The sequence below is a fragment of the Myotis brandtii genome, unplaced genomic scaffold (assembly GCF_000412655.1).
Source record: "Myotis brandtii unplaced genomic scaffold, ASM41265v1 scaffold328, whole genome shotgun sequence".
Taxonomy (NCBI): domain Eukaryota; kingdom Metazoa; phylum Chordata; class Mammalia; order Chiroptera; family Vespertilionidae; genus Myotis; species Myotis brandtii.
Window position 1 is genome coordinate 1,443,933 of NW_005362626.1, and position 23,194 is coordinate 1,467,126.

The 23,194-nt window shown below is 38.2% G+C and overlaps 1 protein-coding gene across 1 annotated transcript in view; it reads right to left on the reverse strand.

The window, feature by feature from the left end:
* The window catches only part of HCN1 (hyperpolarization activated cyclic nucleotide gated potassium channel 1), a gene marked incomplete at its 3' end in the record, with an annotated part of 302,392 nt that overhangs the window by 253,396 nt on the left and 25,802 nt on the right, over nucleotides 1-23,194 (reverse strand). The window contains exon 2 of the mRNA XM_005871057.2: nucleotides 12,036-12,459. Within this exon, the coding sequence (XP_005871119.2) occupies nucleotides 12,036-12,459 (424 nt within the window). The remainder of the gene's footprint in view (nucleotides 1-12,035; nucleotides 12,460-23,194) is intronic.

Sequence of the window (23,194 nt, forward strand, 5' to 3'; positions counted from 1 at the left end):
AGAAGGGTTGATTTCCTGAGGGCAGTGATTAGAGTTGGGTGGGGTAGGTGTGTGGGGGGCATCTGACCTCTCACCTCTTTGAAGAATAGGTATTGTTATGTAATCTGAGATTCATTGGGGTAATTTCAGTGCTTGGTGATTCTCTGGACAAGAGCAACAACAACAACAAAAGTAACATTAAAGAATAATCCTAAAATTGAAGGACATTTGAGATGAGCTTCTGGTGGAAAGATTTTCCTTTTTTGAGGGAAATCTACCAACATATGATTCCTCAAGGAATCCTAGGAAATCCTCAGTGATATGGCCACAGCTATCATGTTAAAGGTCACTGGAAGCAGGAAGCACAAGGAAAATGAGTAATGAGTGCCAAATGTGAAGAAAATTCAAGCATCCTGAGTGGAGGTGGTACAGAATAACCGATTCGCGGTTGGTACTCATGTCACTAACTGCAGCTCAGTTGCTTGCTATCTGATAGGAACTGTCTACTCAGTAACTGTGATAATGCATTTTCTGGTTCAGAGTCTCATGCAAGAGCATCCAAACTACATGCAGAGTGAGAGAGCAAGAGAGACAAAATCTAGGTCCTTTTTTGCTAAATTCTCTCACTAGTTATAGAGTATGTAATACTGTGTATGAAATTTAAATATACTTGTTCTTCTTCCTAATAAACTTTCAACATTTAAGAATCATTCATCAATTCTGATGACTGGAAAGAAAGGAAAAGTTTTCAGATTCCAACACGAGGAAGTCATTTTGTAATCTCAAAGAAGTAGTAATATTATTTTTAAATGAAATTGATTTTTCTGTTTGTAAAACTCAGCAAAGTTCACATTATAGGAAAGCATGGCATTAAATAGCCCTTTCTGTTTCACTCTCTAATGATAGGATGGGAAATAACTGGTTCGGACACCACTCCCTGTCCTGCTCCACAAGCCGACTTTATGAACTGACAGTGGAGCTGTTTCCAACTGAGCTGACATGTCGTCAGAGAATCATGCTGGAAATCTTCCATTCAAGGATTTCCAAACTAGAGGAACTTATGTGATTGTTGATTTCCTTTCTAACTCCACCACTAGAATACAAAATCCCTTTTAGCTGTAGTTATTAATTATTAATCTTTGTAGTCCTATATATAGGACAGTGCTCAGAATCTAGCAGGTGGGCAATTAATATATATTAAATACTATATTTGAAGATAATATAAATATATGAAATTTGCAAATGAGAAGTCAGGAAAATATTTAACTACATAGTCTCTTATTTTTATTTATAATCTATAATAATAAAAGCATAATATGCAAATCGACCAAACAGTAGAATAACCGTCTGGACGATCTTCCAGACGACTACGCTATGACACGCACTGGAGCCAGGCCAGCCAAGGTGGGTGCGATGTAATTGGTGGTGGGGGGGCGGGGGCGCCATCGCCCATGATCGCCCCGCAGAAGGAGGCCCAGGCCACCCTCTGTGGGGTGATCAATAGGGGGTCTCCGCGATTGATCGCCCCAAAGAGGGAGGCCCAGGCCACCGGCCAGCGACACTATGGGGGGTGTGCGGGCCGGCCAGCGATAGCCCTGCAGAGAGAGTCCCAGGCCAGCCAAGCGATCGCACCCCACGCCTGTTGCCCGCAGATGGAAGCGACTGGTGGCAGGGGATGGGGGGCAGTGCCATACAGATAGCAAGCAATGGCAGCGGCGGGGGCTGGGTCAGCTGCCAGCAGCCGGGGGAAGGAAAGCCCCAATAGGCCCTGATCACTGGCCAGGCCTAGGGACCCTACCTGAGGGGTCCCAGATTGCAAGGGGGCCCAAGCCGGGTTAAGGGACAACCGCCCCCCCCCCCACACACACACACAAGTTTTATGCACTGGGCTTCTAGTAGTCTATAATTACATATGCAATGCTACTGGACATATAGAGTTGTATGTTTAAGAAATGTGCTACTAACTAGAATTATTTCAAAAACAGTAGCATTTTGCTAACTTTCATCTGGAGCCATATAGTGAACTAATTTCAAGACACTGGAGATTCTTAGAACATCTGAAATAACAATTCAACTAAATGGAAAGGGAGAGGGATGATTTAGTTGATAAAATTCCCAGCAACAACACTTTGAAACATTGAAACATTCATCTTCGACATTAGGCAAATACTGGTGATTTGGCAGAAGGGGAAGGGAAGTCTCCAGCAAAACTGAAATATTTTTTTATCATTTGCTGGTGTCCTGCGTCTCCTCTGCAGCCCAGCTGAACTTCTCATATCCTGGTGGGACCCCTCTCTGATACAAATGCACCTCTCACTCAAGTTGGGACACCCGTATTCATTTATCTACCTCGTTTGCACAGAGACTTCCTCTCAGCTATTTGAGAATTACTTTCACTGCCTGTCAACCAATAGCCTACTAAGATGCTATCTCTGTAATGGCTTAGACTATATTTGAAGTTCCTATCAGATACTTTTGAATCGGAGAAAGCCATAGAACATATGAGAATCATTCCCCAATGGTGTTGTTAATGTCACAATTCCCAAGAAACGCACCTGAGAACAGAAATCTCATCAGTCACTTAGGACTTTATTGTCCAGTACACATCCTGGGCCATGTAAGTCAGGAAAGTGCACTCATATACTTCTTTTGGAATCCATCCAGCCATGCTCTGATATTATTCTAAAGTCAATAATTTATGGGAGCCTTCAATATCTTAAGTCAACAAGGTTTTCAATAACTCTTCCCTAATAAATGTACTAGCAATTGTTGGTAATTATAGTCATTATAAAGTTATTTTGCTTTTATAACAAACATTAGCTGAGGGGGATCAGGGCGGTAACCCTCCACCAGGTTAGAACTATCTACGGCCCTTCTCTTCAGTGTCATGGAGACAAGCACGTTCTCACAGGGCAGAACTGCTTCTCACTGAACTGCAACCTCCACAACGTTAGTGATTCTCCAAACAGGATTGTTAGAGCCTCGTAGGTAGTTACAGCTCTGGGATTCTAAATTTCAAAGCTCTCATTGCTACCTTTTACTCTCCGGTCTGACCCAGGATATGGACGAAGATGAGGATTTCATTCTTCCAGAACTTCTCTGGAAAAAAATCAGTAAAATAATTTGACTGTCTAATTACAGCTTACATTAATATGCTCCTCTAGACTTTTAATTTTAGAGTTTACAAAGCACTATAAATGAATGTTCTCTTTGATTTTTAAAGCAACCATATAATCCAAGTAAAAGCCATCATCCACATTTTTAAAATGAGAGAAAAGTGTCCACAGAAGGTATTTCTGACTTTCACTCCAATTTAGCTGAATTTCCTTTATTTTATATGTTCACCCAACTCATCACCACAACAGTAAGAACAAAAGGGGCAGCACACTAAGATAATCAGCATCATTGCAAACATTCCCACTGATGACCAATCTTTATAGGAAACCACTCCTGACAAATAAGATGATCTTAGAAGAGCTGCTATTGGCTTACTTCACAACTGCTTTAAATTGCATGGAACCCTGGGACTAGTTTCCAGAATCCTTCCTCAAAGTCTACTTTCACTTTAAGATGTAATAAGAAAAAAGATTTTGACTCTCTTAAAAAAAATGGCCTAAATGGCAGACTTAACTCAAAATAGCCACCAGAATTATATAACCAACCAAATGTATTTCCTTTTCACACTTAAGACAGGAGTCCTCTCATAAGAAATCTAAAGTGCAGACATCAGCAAGACAAAAAGAGAAGTCAAAGTAGGTCTTTCTCTGTGATTACCCAGTGCAAATGAAGGATCCACTTTGATTTATTCTTTGAATTTTCATAACAATTACAATGTTTTATAAAACACTTTCTGTGACAACTTCTGATATATTTCAATGACTATGCTTTGCCCAATGAAATATGAATCAACTACTACTTTTGACATAATGCAAGCCTAATTTTGCTTCCCAAAATATTTCAAATAAATAAAACCTACTTTTGACTTGTATCTAACTAAAATGAAAGACTGATTTGTTAGAAACTGACAAAATAAGCACACATTTCCCCCGGCCCAATGATTAGGTAAGTAGACTCAACAGTTCCTTCAGAGATGTAATTAACATCACCTCGTTGTTTCTAACAACAAAATATTCTTGGGCAGCACTGTACCACTTTCAGTAATGTCATGTCTCATCACACCTGTCTTGTTTGTAGGTGGTATACAAGACCAACCAAGTGACCAGTTCAACTGAGGTCATTCCCCACAGATTAAAGTAACACATGCTTATTATGAAACATTCTGGCAGTTGAACCAGAATTAGGGTTTAAAACAGAATCACATCACAAATTGTGTGTCCAATATTGATGAACCAATGACATTCCCAATTTGTACACCAGTAGCACATAGATGAGTCCCCAGAATCACATCACAAATTGGTGTGATTCCCAATTTGTACACCAGTAGCACATAGATGAGTCCACAATGGCAGTAGTCATAATATATGTTGTATCTGCAAACTCAATGAAGGGGAAATCTGAGACATTTACCCAGACACTTCAGTTAAGTGTAAGGCTGAATGCATTTTGTCCTAAATGTTGCCTGATTCATTTGTTGCTTCAATTCCTCATGTGGTATATTTCGTGTAGAAAAAAAATACAAAATAGCATTTATAATACTTCCAATATTTCCTGAGAAGAAAGAGAACATAATGAGCTTGAGGAGCTCAACAGCTATCTTTCTAGAGATATCATCACCATGAATATTGGAGGCATGGGGTTACATCGTTTTGAAACTTGGGATGCAAGTCTGGGGTTTTCGATATAGAGCCATGGAAGTATACAAAACATGCAAAACAGGAACACAGACTGGACCGATCACAAAGCATTAAGAAAGTCTAATATTTTAATCTGGAAACAGTAACATGAACGTTTTAAATTTGATCTGATTACTTTGGCATTAAAATGAGATATCCATGTGAAAAGCATTGGGCTTATACAGATCTGCCTCAGGGCACTGACCAAGAACATTCATAAAATTATATATCTTACTTCTAACACATACATACCCACACCCACACATTATTTATCAATATTATCAATTTCTCCTTAATTGTCTTAACCTAACATTTCATATCCAAATAGATCTCATCACATTGTACCTTACAACTTCAGGGTATCTGATAAAATACCTTAAAAAGCACACATATTACTGAAAACAATTCTCTCAGAATAAAAATGACTCTTTGCTGAAGGAAGTTAACAAACTGCGTTCCATCTGAGAAGAAATCATAGATATAATAATTTTTACCTATGTGACCATCTGTAGTCATCTATTTTATCTAGACATTGATAGCCAAGCAATTAGGAGATTATGAAGGAGTATAAATGAATAATTTCAAAGAAGACAGTGTTGGCATCTTAGAATACTAAAGTAACATAACCAATAGAGGACATCTAGTGGTCTTTAGCAGAATCAATATTAGCCTACCAAAAATATTTACACACACACACACACACACACACACACACACACACACACACATCATAATGATAGTTTCAGTATGTGGGCTAATCAGAGAAAGATTATATCAGGATCTTATATTTCTACACAAAGGCACACATCAACTTAAGTATTTCAAATAATTTCCATGTATCTCATTTAACTTAAACTTCACAACTGTTCTATTAAGTTTTAGTCATGAATCACTCACATTGAATACTTTCACCCAGATTAAATAGAAAATATAAGACACAATTTTAATAAACACACATAAATACTAAGTTCTAGTATATGATCCAATTCACACCACCATGTTTTGGTGGTTAGAAATACAAATATCAAATATAATTGTATGACAATAATATAATTATATTAATATCATTTTAATAATGTCAAATATAATTGATATTTAAATTATAAAGCTGACAAAATAAACTTTGCATATGTCCTGTTCATGTTTCATTTTATACAAACACTGCAAGGCCAAGAATACATGGCAGAGATATCTAGAAAAGAATCCTGCTTGACACTAGCTATATATAAAAAACACAAGTGAGTGATAACTCTCTCCTGACTTATCCTTAGCTCCATCCCCAGTGGTCTCCAACCCTCCTCATTCTGCTGCATTCTCAATGTACCAGTAAATCCCCTGCCTGCACTGCCTCAAGGACACCTTACTGAGTAAGGCTACCATCAACAAAAATTCCTGTCTGCACCTCCCAATGCACCACCTTACTGCCTAGGTTCTGGAGGCTGGGAACTGCTGGGCTAGGCTGCCTTGCTGGAATGTGCTCTTCTGCTCCCATTTTGCCAAGCTAGGTAATCCAGATTCCAGCTTTGAAATTCATTCAAGTATGTCTGAAGCTCTCTTCTTGTGCAAAGAAAGCTCTGTTGATTCCCTCCAAGTATATATATTCTTTTATGTAATTATATTATGTATATAATCCTATCTAATAATAGACAAACATGGTAATTGACCGTACCTTCGCTACGCCTCCCATTGGCTAATCAGCACAATATGCAAATTAACCACCAACAAAGATGGTGGCTAATTTGCATACTGAAGGCAGGGCGGGACAGCACGAACTGCCAGCGTGCCACCATCCAGTGCAGGCTGGCCAACTAGGACCCCATCGGCGGGTCCCGGGTGGCAAGGCAGGCCCACCCCAAAAGCCCCAGCAGCCGCCTGATATGGTAGTAACTCTATCAGTAAGCACTCTGAAAGTCAGTGGCATAAATGCACCAATTAAAAGACAGATTATGAGGGTGAATCAAAAACAAAACCCACTTTAAATATAAAGACACATATAGATTAAAAGTAAATGAACCAGACTGTGAGAGGGCACAAGTGGGGCTGAGGGACACCCCCCCACCCCCCTCCCCCGCCAGTGCACAAATTTTTATGCACTGGGCCTCTAGTTTAATATATATAATTGATTTCAGAGAGGAAGGGAGAGGGAGAGAGAGAGATAGAAGCATCAAGGATGAAAGACAATTATTGATTGGCTGCCTCCTGCACGTCCCCCACTGGGGCTCAAGCCCGCAACCCTGGCACATGTCCTGCCCTGGAATCCAACCATGACTTCTTGGTTCATGGATAGATGCTCAACTACTGAGCCACACCAGCCAGCATCACTCCCTTCTTTATGCCACCATTTACCACACCATCTGTGATTATGTCTGTTTCTTTTTCAATACATGCTGCGGAATGCTTTGTATTCTCATGTGCAGTATCTGCAAACAGAAGCTACTTAGTCCATGTTTGGGAGCGAAGAATGGCTATTCCCTTGCAATTACTTAGTGGATTTAGTGCATGGAGGACTGTTGGTGGACAGGCAGGCTCTGATAACCCACTGTGTTTAGAACTGTGTATCTGTGTACAAGCAGATGCAATGGCAAAAGCTGACACTGACTCTTCCCGATAGATGTTTATGTCCATCAACAGAAAAGAAACATGCATCTAAGCAAGCATCAGCAGCCAAGCAATCAGCAGAACATATGCAAGCAGAACCAGTAGAACTGCTCACAGTAGAGGGACTGACCATGTAAAATGTTTTCTGGAAATAAGTTTAAGTCTACTTTTTAATGGAAAAAGAAAGGCTTTCTAAATCTGAGGTGTGGCACATGCAAAATTACAGAAAGAACCATTCTCTGCAAGAAGCACTGTAAACAAAAGAAACACAACAACACAAAAATCAGAAAGGAGTCCTTGGGTGCAAATAGGAAGTGACATGGTTGAGACAGGGACTGGTTGGCTGAGGAGCCTTGAAGGCACAGCAAAGAAACACAGATTTGATGTGATAGGCAACAGGGAAGTTCTCTACACCCTCACAGAGGACAGCATTAGAGAAACAACCGTGCTTGCTCATGGCAAGCCTTGGGATGCTTAAAAAATGAAAGTAGTTAACAGTATGTGTTGTGTAATTGTAGATAGGCAATTCACAGCAAGAGTTCGTTTCGAATATCAATCAAATAAAATGTTAAAATTAACCAAAGACAGAAACTGCAATCTGAATTAGCTCCCTGTGGAATAAATTTTCTGATTAACGCTCGGCTGTTAAACATCATCTGTTTATCAATTTGTCTCTCAGCTGACATAAAAATCTAATATCGATTGCTTGAAGAGAATTGTGATGTCCTAGACACATTACTCATCCGAAATTGCTATAGATGTATACCAAGATGGAAACCACAAGCCCTCCTTCTTGCCACAGAATGGATTTAGTTCATTGTGATGGGTCTAAAAATCTATAAAAGGAAGGTTGAGGGAATAGTAAATGAGGAATAATATATAAAAGAGCAAATGTTATAGATATGTGTTCCAAAGGCTTAGTTATGATACAAGCATCATGCGTGTCCCACACTATTTTGTTCATTGCCCATGGCATTAAATCCTAAAAATAGATAACCTCTACAGAATAGTATTTTTCTTTTCAATTGCTATTCCCAATACCTAATAATGTCAAATATCATCCAACTTCGATAAAAAACAAAACAAAATACAACCCAATGGGCCGGGCAGCATTCAAGGTTCCTAGGACCCTTCACCTTCACTAACTGAATAATCTCCCACTTACTAAGCTCTTAATCTCCCTTTATCTCTTCAGTGGCTTTTGAGAGCTAACATTTGTTAATATTCCATTTAATTTCCAAGGATTTCCTCACCATATGTTTCCTTCAGGAGGATCACAGAGAATGGGTCACCCCTGTGATAGGGTACAATAGAGCATTCTGCCACAGGTCACTGACTTTACTTGAAATAGAATGAGAAAAACAATACTGAATGAAAGAAATGAATTTTAAAAAGCCAAACTACAAGAAAGATTCACCTCAGTTTTCTAGAGATGAGAGAAAGAGGCATTTTCTGGCCTAATTTATTGAAATAATTGTTCCAGATTTTTACCTCACCTGACGATATACATGCAGTTTCATGAAACTTTACACTGAAAATAACACGCTGAGAGAGCTCTATTTTTGCATCTTAAAGCCACTGATCTTATAATTGTCTTATGTAAACGTCCCTCCTGACTTCTTAACATCACGTGTTTCACAAATCTGTTGGCCAAATCAGCTTTTTCCTTGTACAGTAGCCACAACATTCAACTTTAGTCATGATAGTAACATAAGGACTACGTTTCTCTATTTCATTCACAATTTCTCTAATTTATCTGGCTTTGGCGCTTCTTGTTGTTTTTCAGATGAACTAATTCAGACCGGAAAACACACACACACACACACACACACACACCATGTATCGTTGAAGACCAAAGCAGTTCCCTATAGAAGGCAGCTGCGTTCCTTGGAAATGATTCAGTTAGAACGAGAGCAGTTTCCAGACTTCACACATTACTTCCCCAAATTTGCTGAATTTAGCACCAGCCAGCTTGGTACTAAAACACCCAGAATTCAAAGACATGTGGGTGAGCTCACATCTTCCTGCGCAGTCTTATTCTAAACCCTCCCAGGGCAACGGCTGCCAAACTATTTGTTGTATTTCTACTTGTAAACACATCCTTGTGGCATTTATCAAAGTCAGGTAGAGATTTGCCAGCCTGGAACCATGTAAGATCCTTTGTGATTTTGGTTTGAATCATGTAGGTGGCGAGGTCATGAATTCATATTACATTTTGGATCAATTATGACTGTCTCTTCCCTGTTTAACAGGATTACTAACAGACATTAAATATCCATGATGTGTGTGATATCATAGGAAGGTATCATATAATCAAGGAAACATTCTTCACTTAAACGAGCTTACGGTTCATTTATTATCAAGGTCATTTATTTATATGAAAGAACCTGCCAACTCGCAGCTCTGGTGGGGGTGTGTTTGGTTACCAAATGCCTGTAAGTGCATATTAAATTGCATTTCTCAGTCACGGTGGCCGTGAGCCTGAGTCATACATAGCATGGCATCTATAAAACCGCATCACAGTACACACATCCAGGTGCCTGTGACCGCTGCCAGGCGCCAGAGGACATCCCTTTTAGGGAGTGTCCTCTCTGCCCATGTGGCCTGCCATTTCATCCGATAGGCCACCATCTGTTCCTCCTGATGCTGTTCTCTAGGGTAAATGGGTTAAAACTACAAGATGCTGAAAAGCAGTCGCACTGTCCTCTGCATTTTTAACTGACTATTTGTCTCAGTGACTCTTCATTACACAGGCTAGCCATTAATATTGTTTTGTGAAACCATGTTTTAAGAGGTAAATATTCATCTACATTATTTTGTGTGTGTGTTTTAAATATATTTGTATTGGTTTCAGATAGGAAAGAAGAGAGAGAGATAGAAACATCAATGATGAGAGAGAATCATTGATGGGCTGCTTCCTGCACACCCCCTACCAATCCAGCCTGCTACCCTGGCATGTGCCCTGACCAGGAATTGAACCATGACATCCTGGTTCATAGGTCAATGCTCAACCACTGAGCCACACCAGTTGGGCTAGTCATCTACAATTTGTATTCAATACATAAAATCATTGGATATTAAGGTATTTGACATTAAAAGAGTACACATAGGTTACAGCAAGAAGCTATAGGTTTTGGGGGTTAAGAGCATTGCTTCTGGAGTTTAACTGCCAAGGTTAGGATCCCAGGCCCGCCTGTTACCATGAATCTGCGCAAGCTACCGGAGTCACTGGGAAGATTTACTAGTAAAGAATCAAATATGTTACCTGACATATAATAATTCCTCAATAAACATTAGCTGTTATCCATAATCATCTTGGTCTGATATCAATTTCAAATTGGTATAATAAAGTTTGAGAACCAAACATTTATTGCATTTCAGATAGAATGTACTATCTAGACACAGATTAATTCAATCTCTCAAATGTGCTTCACTGGATTTTAAATATAACCCATATCCATATTTTAGGAACCATCCGTTCTCAGCCTTTTCAGCAATGTCTCACGCAATGTGCATGATCACATGGCATTTCCTGAAATCCTAGGAACTGAAACGCCATTGACAAGCACACACAGAACATGGCTGTGGCCCCAAAGAAAGCAGAGCTGGTGCTCACAGAAGTTCCATTTTCCGACTCATTTAAACCTAAATTCCAAAACACAATTCATCCTAAAAATGCTAAAATTAATTGCTGCTATGAGTACAGTGACAATCCATAACAAGTATATTGTTTTCTTGAGTGCAGACTTAGACACTCTCAAAGCATTTTCAACCTTCAGTAAAACTCAGGTGATAATTTACAAAGATAGACTTAGAAGGAAAAGAAAGTTAAGATGTTTAATACGCAGACTCTGGAAGTAGGGACATGAACTCCTTTGTGTAGGATGGAACAATTCACTCAGATCTCAGAAACTCCACTGCTGAGCCCTTTCCAGTCCACAGACTGCCTGGGAACAAAGTTGCCCCTAGTCAGCAAAATACTGGCCAGATTGACTGCACTTACCCACTGTGTTATTTGAGTTTTTTATGTATTAATTTTCCTCCTGGGTATGCTGTCTTTCAGTATTATGAAATGAACTAATAAGGAGAAACTAGCATAAATAATTACATGCAAAGCATAACAAAGAGCAACATTAAAATGCTGAAATCACTCTTTACATATGTAATTTGGAAACACCCCCAAAATCTGTTTTCTTCAAACACAAATTCTTTGAAATTTCAATATTAGAGGAACCATATACCAGATTATCTCATAGAGCTAATGATAAAACTAGATTAGCAAATAGACCCTCCACATCTTTGTCAAATATTGTCCTTGATGTATTCATATCAGATAAAAAAAAAGAGCCATTCATGAGAAAGGAAGGGTTGCATTGTTTTGAATAGAAATTGTTTTGCTTAAAGTGCAATTATTAGGAAAAAACTAAATTGATATAAAACAATAGTTTTAAAATCACGAATTTCTTTTCAGTTCATTCAAATCTAATATTTGACCATATCTTTTGAAGATACACATATATCACTTACATACCAAAAAATAAATAAATAAAAATTTTCTCCTTGAATTTCATAAACCTCATATATAGACCAGTTGTTCATTTTAAAACAGCCGTCATTAACAATATGATCATATAGTGACTTTAAAAAGTAAAACAGATGTCTTACCTCTTCCCACTGATGTATGTATCTAATTAATCTTGAAAGTCGTAATAAGCGCAAGAGACTGAGAATTTTTGTAAACCTCACGATGCGAAGTGCCCTGGCCGTCTTGTAAACTTCCGAATCCATTCCCTTTTCTACAATGAGGAAGATATAATCCACTGGGATTGATGAGATGAAGTCCACCACAAACCAGCTTTTTAAATAATTCATCTTGATCACTTTAGGGTCCAGGATAATTTCAGAGCTGTCTTCATTGACAGTCCCAGTCCTAAAATTCATGATCAGGTCCAAGAGGAAAACTGTATCTGAGGCCACGTTGAAAATAATCCACGGTGTTGTTGTTTGTTCTGTGAAGAATGTGATTCCAACGGGTATGATGACCAGATTGCCAACCATCATTATAAGCATTATTAAATCCCAATAAAACCTACAACGAATAAAACAATCAGATTTTAAGATGCAGGCAGCAACCAGATCATTCTCTCCCCCCCTAAAAGTTATTACTGATTTGTGGTTAATAAATGAGTGAGAGAACAAAGTGTTGGCTTTAGAAATAAGGTAACTAACTCCTTCCATGGCGACAAATTTAAATCTAAGTAAAATTAACATATTCCTAAAGTAAGGTATTGTGATTAAAGAATTCCAAAAATTATTTGATATCAAGTGTTATAGAAATAAATTTAAAAACACCCATAACCCCATTTATCTGGTAAAGACCCCAAAAAACACCCTCCCTATAAACCAGGGAGAAATATAAAACCAGAAGACCCAACTTAAAAAATGCTTTTGGTAAGATTCTTTGAAGGTGTTTTGAAGTACGTTATATACCAAGTTACCAATCATAGATTAAAATAAACAAGGTGTGCTAAAAATACCAGTACTGCAAATTTATCCCTAGGAGATTAGGTCAAATATAAACTCAAGAATCGTCCCTAGCTTCACAGTAGTCCAAATATGTATGCTTTATTCTTCTTTAGTTTGAAATAGAAAAACTAACATTTTTCTGAGGCTAAAAATAATTGAAGAGACTCTACTCTAGATTTAAAACTAGAATCTATGTTTATTAACTATCTTTTGAAATATTCTTATCTCACCTTTCATTAAAATTGGGAGAAAACCAGGAACTTTCAGGTTATTCCAGGTTAATCTATTGTAACTAAATTCTTCAGAGATGATTATGTAATTTTTGTTTGTATTCTTGCAAAGAATATTGACATTATAAATAGACTATTTATACTTGTGACAGTATATACTTATAACAATGAAGAAACAAATGTACTGATAAATCTCTTTAATAATGAAAAGTCTGAAAAGACATGAGTCACTTTGTCCTGGTCATATGTGTCCTCTTTTGGAAGTTTAGTTGCATAAAATGTATAGAAATTTCTTTTTACCGAGATATTTTTATTTAACATTAATTCTCCCACTTAGATTACTTGAGCCACTTTTGATAAGGCATACATTTGCATAAATCTATCAAGTTTCTACCATCCCTAATTATGAATGGCTCCTGGAATAAAAGTAGTAATATAAGAAAGAACTATAAAAAGCACTCTCTCCCCTTATCTCCACACGCCCCCCAAGATCAGGTCAAAGGTAAATGTTTATCATTTTAAAGATTTTACCAGTCTTTTCATTAAAACGTATCTACACATTTAGGGACAAGCATACAAATATCCATGTCAATCATGCATCATACACTGCCATTTTCTTTTCTTTCTTTTTTTTTTAAAATATATTTTATTGATTTTTTACAGAGAGAAAGGGAGAGAGATAGATAGTTAGAAACATCGATGGGAGAGAAACATCGATCAGCTGCCTCCTGCACATCTCCCACTGGGGATGTGCCCGCAACCCAGGTACATGCCCTTGACTGGAATCGAACCTGGGACCTTTCAGTCTGCAGGCCAACGCTCTATCCACTGAACCAAACCGGTTTCGGCAACACTGCCATTTTCAATGCAACCTTCTCTTTCTTTTTTTTTTTCCTTCCCCAATGGAAATATGCAAAATGTGCCCCTTAATATACTAAGGGTAAACGAGAGGTAGTGTAATAGCCATTTCACAAGGAAGTGATGTCACTGAGCTGTAGTGTGAAATCGAGTGTGCACTGAGGATTCCCACCTTGTGGCTACTCTTAGTCTCTTCTGTGGGCTCCTGTCCCTGGCCTCCCCAGAAGGCTGCTGCTCCCCTGTGTGTCAGGCATAGTGGGCCTTCTACCTTCTACTCCACACAGACTCTTTGGGCAATACCATACACCCATCCATGTCTTCTATGGTTCACCTGTAACTGATGACTCCAGAAGCTTTATCTCTATCCACTGCTGCCTTTAAACCTCATGACCAGCAGCCTATTGAACCTACCCCCTTGCCTATCTCACACTCTGGTTAAACAGCATCCCCAGGCCCCAATTCAACATCTCACCTCCCACATATACTCCTCATGCCCCCTCTGTCAAGGAAAAGAACAACTCTATACCTGATTTACAAGTCAGAAAGCTTAGAGCCATCCTAGATAATTCCCGGACCTGAATCTGCTCAATCTCATGCTCAGTTACTGTGGCTGTTTGGTTTTAATACCTAAACATAAGGTGGATTCTTCCATTTGCCCTTTATCATTCCCACTGCAACTGTCTGCAACCAGAAATTCTTACCAGCATTCGAATTTGAAGACAAGTTACTTAAATTCTCTAATACTAAATTGTCTCTTCTGTAAAATGAAGATTATTATAGAACCAAATGTGTAGAGATTTATAAATAAAATAAAATAATATATACAAATTACAGATCCTAGCATATAATAAACTGTAGACACAATGCTGGTGGCCTACTTACTATTAGTTTACCTTTCCTTTCCAAAATAATTCCATTTTTATGGGGAGTAACCAGGAGCCCATTGAAAAATACTCCCTTTTATATGCATGTTTGTATTTTTGTCATTAACATAGAAGCTATTTTGAAGGAAAAATAATATTCTATCCATCTTATTCAATAGAGGTGAAAAGGATAAAGTGCCACCCAATGTTTAGAAATGCAATAATGTTTATCACACCATAGCTTTTTATTACCAGGATTTAATATGGTCTGAAGCCATTAGCTATATTGACATCATCACGAAGGTCCATTGATCCTTATCATTTCCTATTAAAGTATCATTGACTCTATTTCATAGATATAAACACAGGTCTCGAAATAGACTTTGCATAATATAACTCTTCGGTTAACATACATTCATTCATTCATTCTCTGCTAGCCAAGAAAAATACAGTTAACATCCACTCAGAAGTGTGATGTAACTTCCGTTTTTGAAACAATGCATATGTCCCTGAAAACTGACCTCATGAGATCCTCTTGCCTACCTGCCCACAGGTTTCTCTTCTTGGCTCTTAGCTCTAAAAATGTCCATTTGGACACTCAGGCTCTCCCTTTTCCTCATCTCTCAATTTCTATGTCTTACACGTTTTATTCCAGAATTGTCTTTCCTATATATTCCCTCTTCCCATCCCCACTGTTAATATTTCAAGAGTCTCCTGTCTATGGCATCTGATCCATTCTATTCACCGTTCCAGAGCAACCTATCTAACATGCAACTTGCCAGGTCAAAAGCCATCAATGACTCTCAATTAAATAGAAACAAGTTGCCCTGGTTTTCAAGGAAATAAAGACTCCTACTCCCTTCCCAGACTCTGCTTTAACACTTTATGGGAAGTACCTCATATGTCAAGCAAGAGAGTACCCGCCAGGTGCACCTGGGTCCATGGACAGGAGATAGAGTTCCTTCCATTCTGCCTATCATCTCTCTTATGAGCATCACCTCTCCTTCAGGTCCCATTCTGGTGAGAGTTTCCTCATTTTTTGTTTGTTTTCACAAACTCCAGAGCAACATATATTTTCAGTATGCCTCTTATATTATTACTTCTTTTGGTACTATTTTTGTTTCTTCTTGTTATCACTGGATTTAAATTCATTAAAGTTCAAAATTGTATCTTGTCTTTTATTTAATTTCTGTAGTAATATGGACAGTATCTAGACTAGCCAATGCTAAGAAGATAAATTAATTGAATTTTTAGTGGAAAGCTATACTTCAGTGGGGATAAAGAAATGCTTTTTAACAAGACAAAGAGCCTTTAATGCAGTAAATAATTTCTTAATTTATCTTTTATATAACACTGAATTTTTATTCCTTGAGAGTTTTTATGACAAAGAATACATTAAAATAAATTAAATAAGAAAGCAGATTAAGTCTTAGATTAGACAGCCTGAAAACAAGACAGTTTGGGATTTGACAGTTGGTTTGATATGTTACAAAACCCCTCTCCTTTTCATGCTGCTCTACAGAGACAGGATTTATTTGTAAAAGATCTTAGTTGGATTTTGAAGGCAGACTAGAGTTCAAATTCTAGTTCTACTAGCTGCCGGTTTTGGACAAGAAAGGTAACGGCAGTGAACTTCAATTTTCTTCTACTACTTTCTTTGTAGGAGGACTGCAAGCAATGATGTATGTAAAGTATAGAGCCTGTTAGAAAGTTTCTTGATAATTACAGTAAAGTAATAACTAAGTAATCATTTTTACCTTCTACTGAAAGGAGATACACAAAATAAAATAATATTACAATTATAATTAATATACCATTAATAACTATGATTTTAATTACTAATAAAGTAATGTTGATAGATAAATTATTCTTATGTTCAGAATCCATTTCCCCCCCTCTAAGATATTAGAAGGGAAAAAGTGGCATTATAAAGATTAGTTCCTGATATTAAACTGTGGAGAATTCAAATTTAGTCATGCTTCCTTCTTTCTACCCACTTGTATCCCTGGTAAATAAAGACAACCCCCTGCCCCCATTCTGTAGTAACAAGAACTCCCCACTGTCCCTGAGGTTCCATGCCCTCTGATGACACCTGCTCCAGGTGAAAATACCTGATGTCAGACATTTCTAATCCAAAGCCTTAAAGAGATTTAAACAATCTCCATATCCCGCTACTGGGATTTAAATTTTTTCTCTCTAAATATTTAGTGAAAGGTTCTATTCTCCCCTCTGTTTGATGAAATAAATATTTGTCATTAAGTAGACTTGTGACTAAACCCCAGAAATGTAGCAGATTTATATGTGGCAATTATTTTAGCTATGATTGAAGTCAAACGGAGAGTCACACCTGTCCCATTACTAACACTTAAGACTCCCTCTGAAAAATTACATTTTTAGATATTAAACAAATTGGGCATATGTTTGGTAAGCTACTTATTTATCAATATAAAGGAGTAAGTGTCTAACTGCCTTTACTTTTTTAAACACACAGTCCTTGTAACTAAGTTTTAAATTTTATTTAAAATTTTATTTAAAACTGATTCAATTTTCAGAAGTCCAATACTAGCCCAATTATTAAGCACATGTCTTGAGAAATGACATAAAGAGCCTTCTTTTAAATGTTATGTCCTCATCCTAGTGCCATCAGTGGCAATTCACTTGCCAAGACTCACCAGCCAATCCCTGAACTTGGATCTGATGGGTTCTCAGACACTCTTCACCACCTTGCAAACCTCACTATTTACACACAGAATACTCACACTGGGTCGACACATGCCTGCCCTAAGCTGTGCAAGGAGCATTTCTTAGTCAGGTCTATGATTTGGTCTAATGCCTTGATGTCTCTCAAGGATAAATTCATTGTCAAGGATGGGTAGGGAGTAAAGATATCAGAAAACCCAGATCATTTACATATAGACAACTGGAAGGGAAAATATGCTAGCTTTCCTAATACAGTGAAACCTTGCTAACATCCCCATTGTAGGAAAGTTTAGTCTAACTTATGGATAAAACAAAGTTAAACCATAACTGAAGACACTGAGATGATTTCCAATAAACTTAACAATTTTCCAAATGAGAACATGAGATGGGTGAGAGCTACACTATGCTATAGCTAATCTTATTCATTAAAATGAGTGATGGGATAGAAACATAATCCATATGAGGGTGTGAAGAGCTGGACCAAGCCCCTTCCCCTGTAACTGCTCTTTTTCATTGTGTGCTAATCTCCCCACTGCCAATATGAATGGTTTATATTGGTCCATAGACTCTTGTCTGTGGTGTTTCACAATTCTGTTTACTCCTCCTACCAGAAACCATCCTAACTCTTTGGTTTCTATGATTCTGCATTTTTGTCACTCCTCACTCATATTTATATACCAGAAGAAATTTATTTTCCTCAACCTTTACCTAAGTCCTATTTTTCCTACATTAAAGTAGGCATCCCATGACCATCTCACCCAAGTTCTTATCCCTCTATTCACTCTCTCCTTTAGCCTCATCAATCCTTTTAGGCTGAACAAAAATGTTAATGTAAATGGTTATCAGGTCTCTCCCTGGCCTTGACCTCTGAGATGGAGTCATGCATTTCTAGTTACACCCTGTACTGTTAGTGGCCTCTGGGGGTCCCAGTGGAATAGCTATCTCCACAGGCTAAAACCCAAACCAGTTTTACCTTATGACCTCAAACTAATTCTCCTGGTATTTTTATTTCTGTTTATTATAGCGTGTCTGCTTTTCTCCTTTCAGCCAGTCACTGGGCATACGACTTAAAAATGATTCCTGACTCCCCTGTGGGCCCAGCCCTGCATTCAACCAGTCTCATATTCCTTCTGATACAACAGCTTTCATATTCAGCTTTTCATGTTTGTTCCATTGCCATCATTCTCCAAGAAGTTTTTATGATATCATTATTCTGCTTACTAATGTTCCTGTTTCTACCTGCCCCAGTAAATTACTTCCTATTTATAGCCACCAGACTTCCTATTGCTTGCAAAATGAAGTGTAATCACTCAAAATCCTCTACGGCTGGCTTGTCCCAATTCTTTACCTTGAAGCTCATCATTTTGTGTGTACATGGTCCTCAGCTATCATACAAAAAGACTGTTTTTCAGATGCCTCATCTTTACGATTGCCCAACAAATGTCTGGGTTTACTTCTCTTAAACCCCAAACTCAACCTCCACATTTACTAACATTACTTCAATAGTCAAGTACAATGCCAGGCGCCTCCCACCACCCTCTTATAACCCATTCCCAGTCCTGTTGGAGTTTATCTCCTCCCCGCTCCAAACTCCAGTCTCAATTTCTCTGTGTGATTTCAAGCACTGCAGACACCTACTAGTGAAGACCATAATTTAGTGCAATAGGGATCAATTAATGAAGAATGTCTGTAAATACTGCTTTTGTGCTTCTTCCTAGCCAAATCGTTAGCCAATCTTCTTTATATTTAAATCGCCTAGCAAATAATACACATACTTCCAATTCCCCAATGATCAAATTTTAAATTAATGCATTTATGTTAATGAAGATGTACTACAATATTATAAGATATATATACACACACACACACACACATATATATATATATAATTTGTTCTTTTGGATGGTTTTGAAATTAAAGAAGTACAAGCCTCCTTATTTCTCCTTGCTGGTAGAATTATGCTGCATACTTTTAAACTTCTAATTTTCTTGCTTTAGAAAACAGAATGATGTCATTCAAGGACATCTTCATTATGTCATTCAAATTCACTTCGAATGAAGGCCACAACTTTCATTCCATTGAATCAAAACATCTGTTTACCCCTAAATGTCATGCACAAAATATATTTCCATAAGTCTACAGCTTTCATCAAAGATGCAGAATGAAGAGAACTCCCTGAGGACTGAATAGGTCTGTGCTGCAGGATTCTATCTTTGTGACAACAGAGATTTTTCATAAAAATCCTGAACTTACAAAAATGTATAAAATAGCTCCTACTGTTTAAATTTACTTAAAATTTGGACTTTAAAAGTCTAATCTAAAATTGCTCCTTGGCTTCTCAGTATTTTTATTTGATTTGTCACAGAGTGATTTTCAAAAATTTAAGTCTTTACTTGGGACTCTCAGAACTTTATTCCTTAAAGCAGCGATTTTCAACTGGTATGCCACAAGAATTTATAAAACGTGCAATAGCTGACTATTGAGTCAGAGGCACTGACCTCTTTTCCCAAATAAAAAAAATGACAACAGCCAATATGATAGCCATATGGTGTGAATGAAACAAAAGTACACCTATTTTTGTCAGATTTGCAAAAAGTATATACTTTTGGTGTGCCACAGAATTTTAGCAGTGAATGCATGTATGCACGAGATGAAAAAGTTTGAAAATTGCTGCCTTAAAGAAAAGCAAATATATTGTCAGTGGTCATGTCAACCAAAATGCATTCCAGACCATTCATTCTAGGGCAAAAATCCAGTAAGTTCATGTCCATTTTTAAACTGTTTCCAAGGACAGACTGAAGGAAACCTGACATTAGTAATCTTACTGATAGACAGTCTCATGACACAGACACTGAAGGCACCTTTATCTTGAAGCTCAGTTAATGACCATCCATTGCTATGGGCTTTATATTTGCTGATTACTTTCATCCAACCACTGAGATTTTGGAAAGAAGGAAGATGACAGAATTCTTCCCTGTCTAAATACATAACTAAGTTACGGCTTATTCCAGTTTGAAGATTTTAATTTCAGAATGATTCTTCCCTCGTTGCTACCATAACCTTTCCCCAACATGGCTTGTTTTCAAATCATACAGTTTATCTTTCTTGTTGCTGATAACATAGGTCACTTCCCATGTGTTTCTTATTACTCTGCAGATTCCAACAAACCCATAGCCTCTTAGTTCACCCTCAATCTGTCAATGCCACATGGTTCATTTGCACTATTGCTCTAGTTTGAGGGTGTGATTGCAGATACAGAATCAATGCCCAAACATATTATTGTGCCCTGCAAATATCTACATTTTAAGGGAGTTTTGGAATGTGGCAATGATCTTGATTTCTGTATATAATAATTTACCTCACTGGATATTGAAAAGGATGGCAGCCTCAGGGCAATAAAGCATAAATAACACTTATTAGATAATAGGCACTGTGTAAACACTGTCTCATTTAATACTCAAAACAAGCAAAGAGGTAGGCAGCATTATCTAAATTTAACAAGAGGAAACTGAAAGCCATCCAGCTAAGGACCGTTTTTAAATTCATGCAGGTAGGAAAAAACCCATGGCCAGCTTGCACACTCACACCCCTTCCACCATATTCAATGCCTGAATAAATGACTCAAGGATTTAAAGTAAAATTAAAGAAAAAAAAATCTTCCACATGAAGTAGGGCAGCATAACCACACTTTCACCAGTCATGATCCATCACCCTTGAAATGAAAACGAAATTGTTTTCACAATGGAAAGTTCGAGTCCTGAAGGGGAATAGACAATGATGCTCTAGGTAGGATTCAATGGCTGGCCTTTGGGTTGTGTGCTTTTCAATATGAGAAACATTGAAGGTCTACCTACATTTCCAGAGAATCAATGTGACAGCTCACCTGTTCCAAAGCCCATTTGTTACCAAGCATCTTCTAAATAAAGAAGCTATGGGATTGTCTATTAAAAAGAGGATTTCTGAATTCTTTCTGCTTTGGCTGCAAAGATATCTCACTAGTATTTAAACAAAAATGAATCCTGATGCTCTAAAGGCATAAAGCACTTAGAAAGTAAGAGTGAAATTTGGTACCAAATATTTTTTTCAAAATTGTTAAATTATAAACATTCCAATAAATGTATATCGGCTATCTTCTACATATCAGGTATGGTTCTACACACTCTAAGAAATTCAAACAAATTATAAACCAACTAGAGGCCCAGTGCATGAAATTCATGCATTGGGGGGTGTCCCTCAGCCCAGCCTGCCCCTCTCCAATTTGGGACATCCCTTTCACAATCCAGGACTGCTGGCTTCCAACCGCTCGCTTTCCTGCCTGCCTGATTGCCCCTAGCCACTTCTGCCTGCCAGCCTGATCACCCCCTAACCACTCCCCTGTCAGCCTGATCAACACCTAACTGCCCTCTCCTGCTGGCCTGGTTGCCCCTAACTGCTCCCCTGCAGGCCTGGTCACCCCCATCTGCCCTCCCCTGCTGGCCTGGTCACACCTAAATTCCCTCCCTTGCCATCCCAATTGCCCCTAACTGTCCTCCCCTGCAGGTCTGGGTCTCCCCCAACTGCCCTCCTCTGCCAGCCCAGTCACCCCTAACTGCCCTCCCCTGCAGGCCTGATCCCTCCTAACTGCCCTCCCCTGCTGGCTTGATTGCCCACAACTGCCCTCCCCTGCTCGCCATCTTGCGTCCACATGGGGGCAGCCATCTATGACTACATGGGGGCAGCCATCTTGTGTGTTGGAGTGATGGTCAATTTGCATATTACCTATTTATTATATAGGATTATATAGGATTCTTCCCTCATGAACTTCCAACTTAATATGAAAGTGAAGACTTTTACTTAAAATAGAGGACAAAATTTAAGACATATTCATAAATAGTAAACTATCCATAATCTGAGTTTCCAAAGGGGAAAAATAATCAGTCCTTTGTTTAAAAAAGTACTATGATCAAGGAAATTCAGAGATGATTTGCTGGGAGTACTTGAGCTTGCATTCTATTCAGGCACAAACATGAATTTATCAGCAAATAAATGCTGCTGCCTGGGCTTGTCATACAAAGAAACTTAGATACAGCCCAGTCTTCAAGAAAATAAGGTCTAGGAAAGACAAACACTAATGTCTTCTAAAATATTTTAAGTCCTATGACAAATGATGGAAATATCGCTCTCAGGGCACACAAAGAAGTGACGGAGTCTTCCTTGGGGGAAGGATGGAAGAGATGGGCAGGGCTTCACAGAGCCACTGAGATGCTATTTAACCTACACACTACAGTAGCTTATTTTGGTGTACATAGACCACCATAAACATTTACTGAGCACTAAGTCAGGTTTTCACTAGATACCCACCAGGATTGCCACTAGGAATACCAAGAGAAAGACCCTCACTATAGAGAGAAAAGGGGTGAAATGCCATGAAAGTTAAAAGGTATGGTATGTTTACCTTTGTAATTAATACTTTAGCTGTTACCATCATATTAAGCAAATCCATGGCTACATAAAGTGTTTTCTCTACATATAGTTTAAAACAGTGTTTTCCCAATGAAAATGAAGGATGGTGATCACAGATAGCCAAGAATGAGATAAAATAGAATCTCAATTAAAAGGTGTTTGCCAAAACCGGTTTGGCTCAGTGGATAGAGCGTCGGCCTGCGGA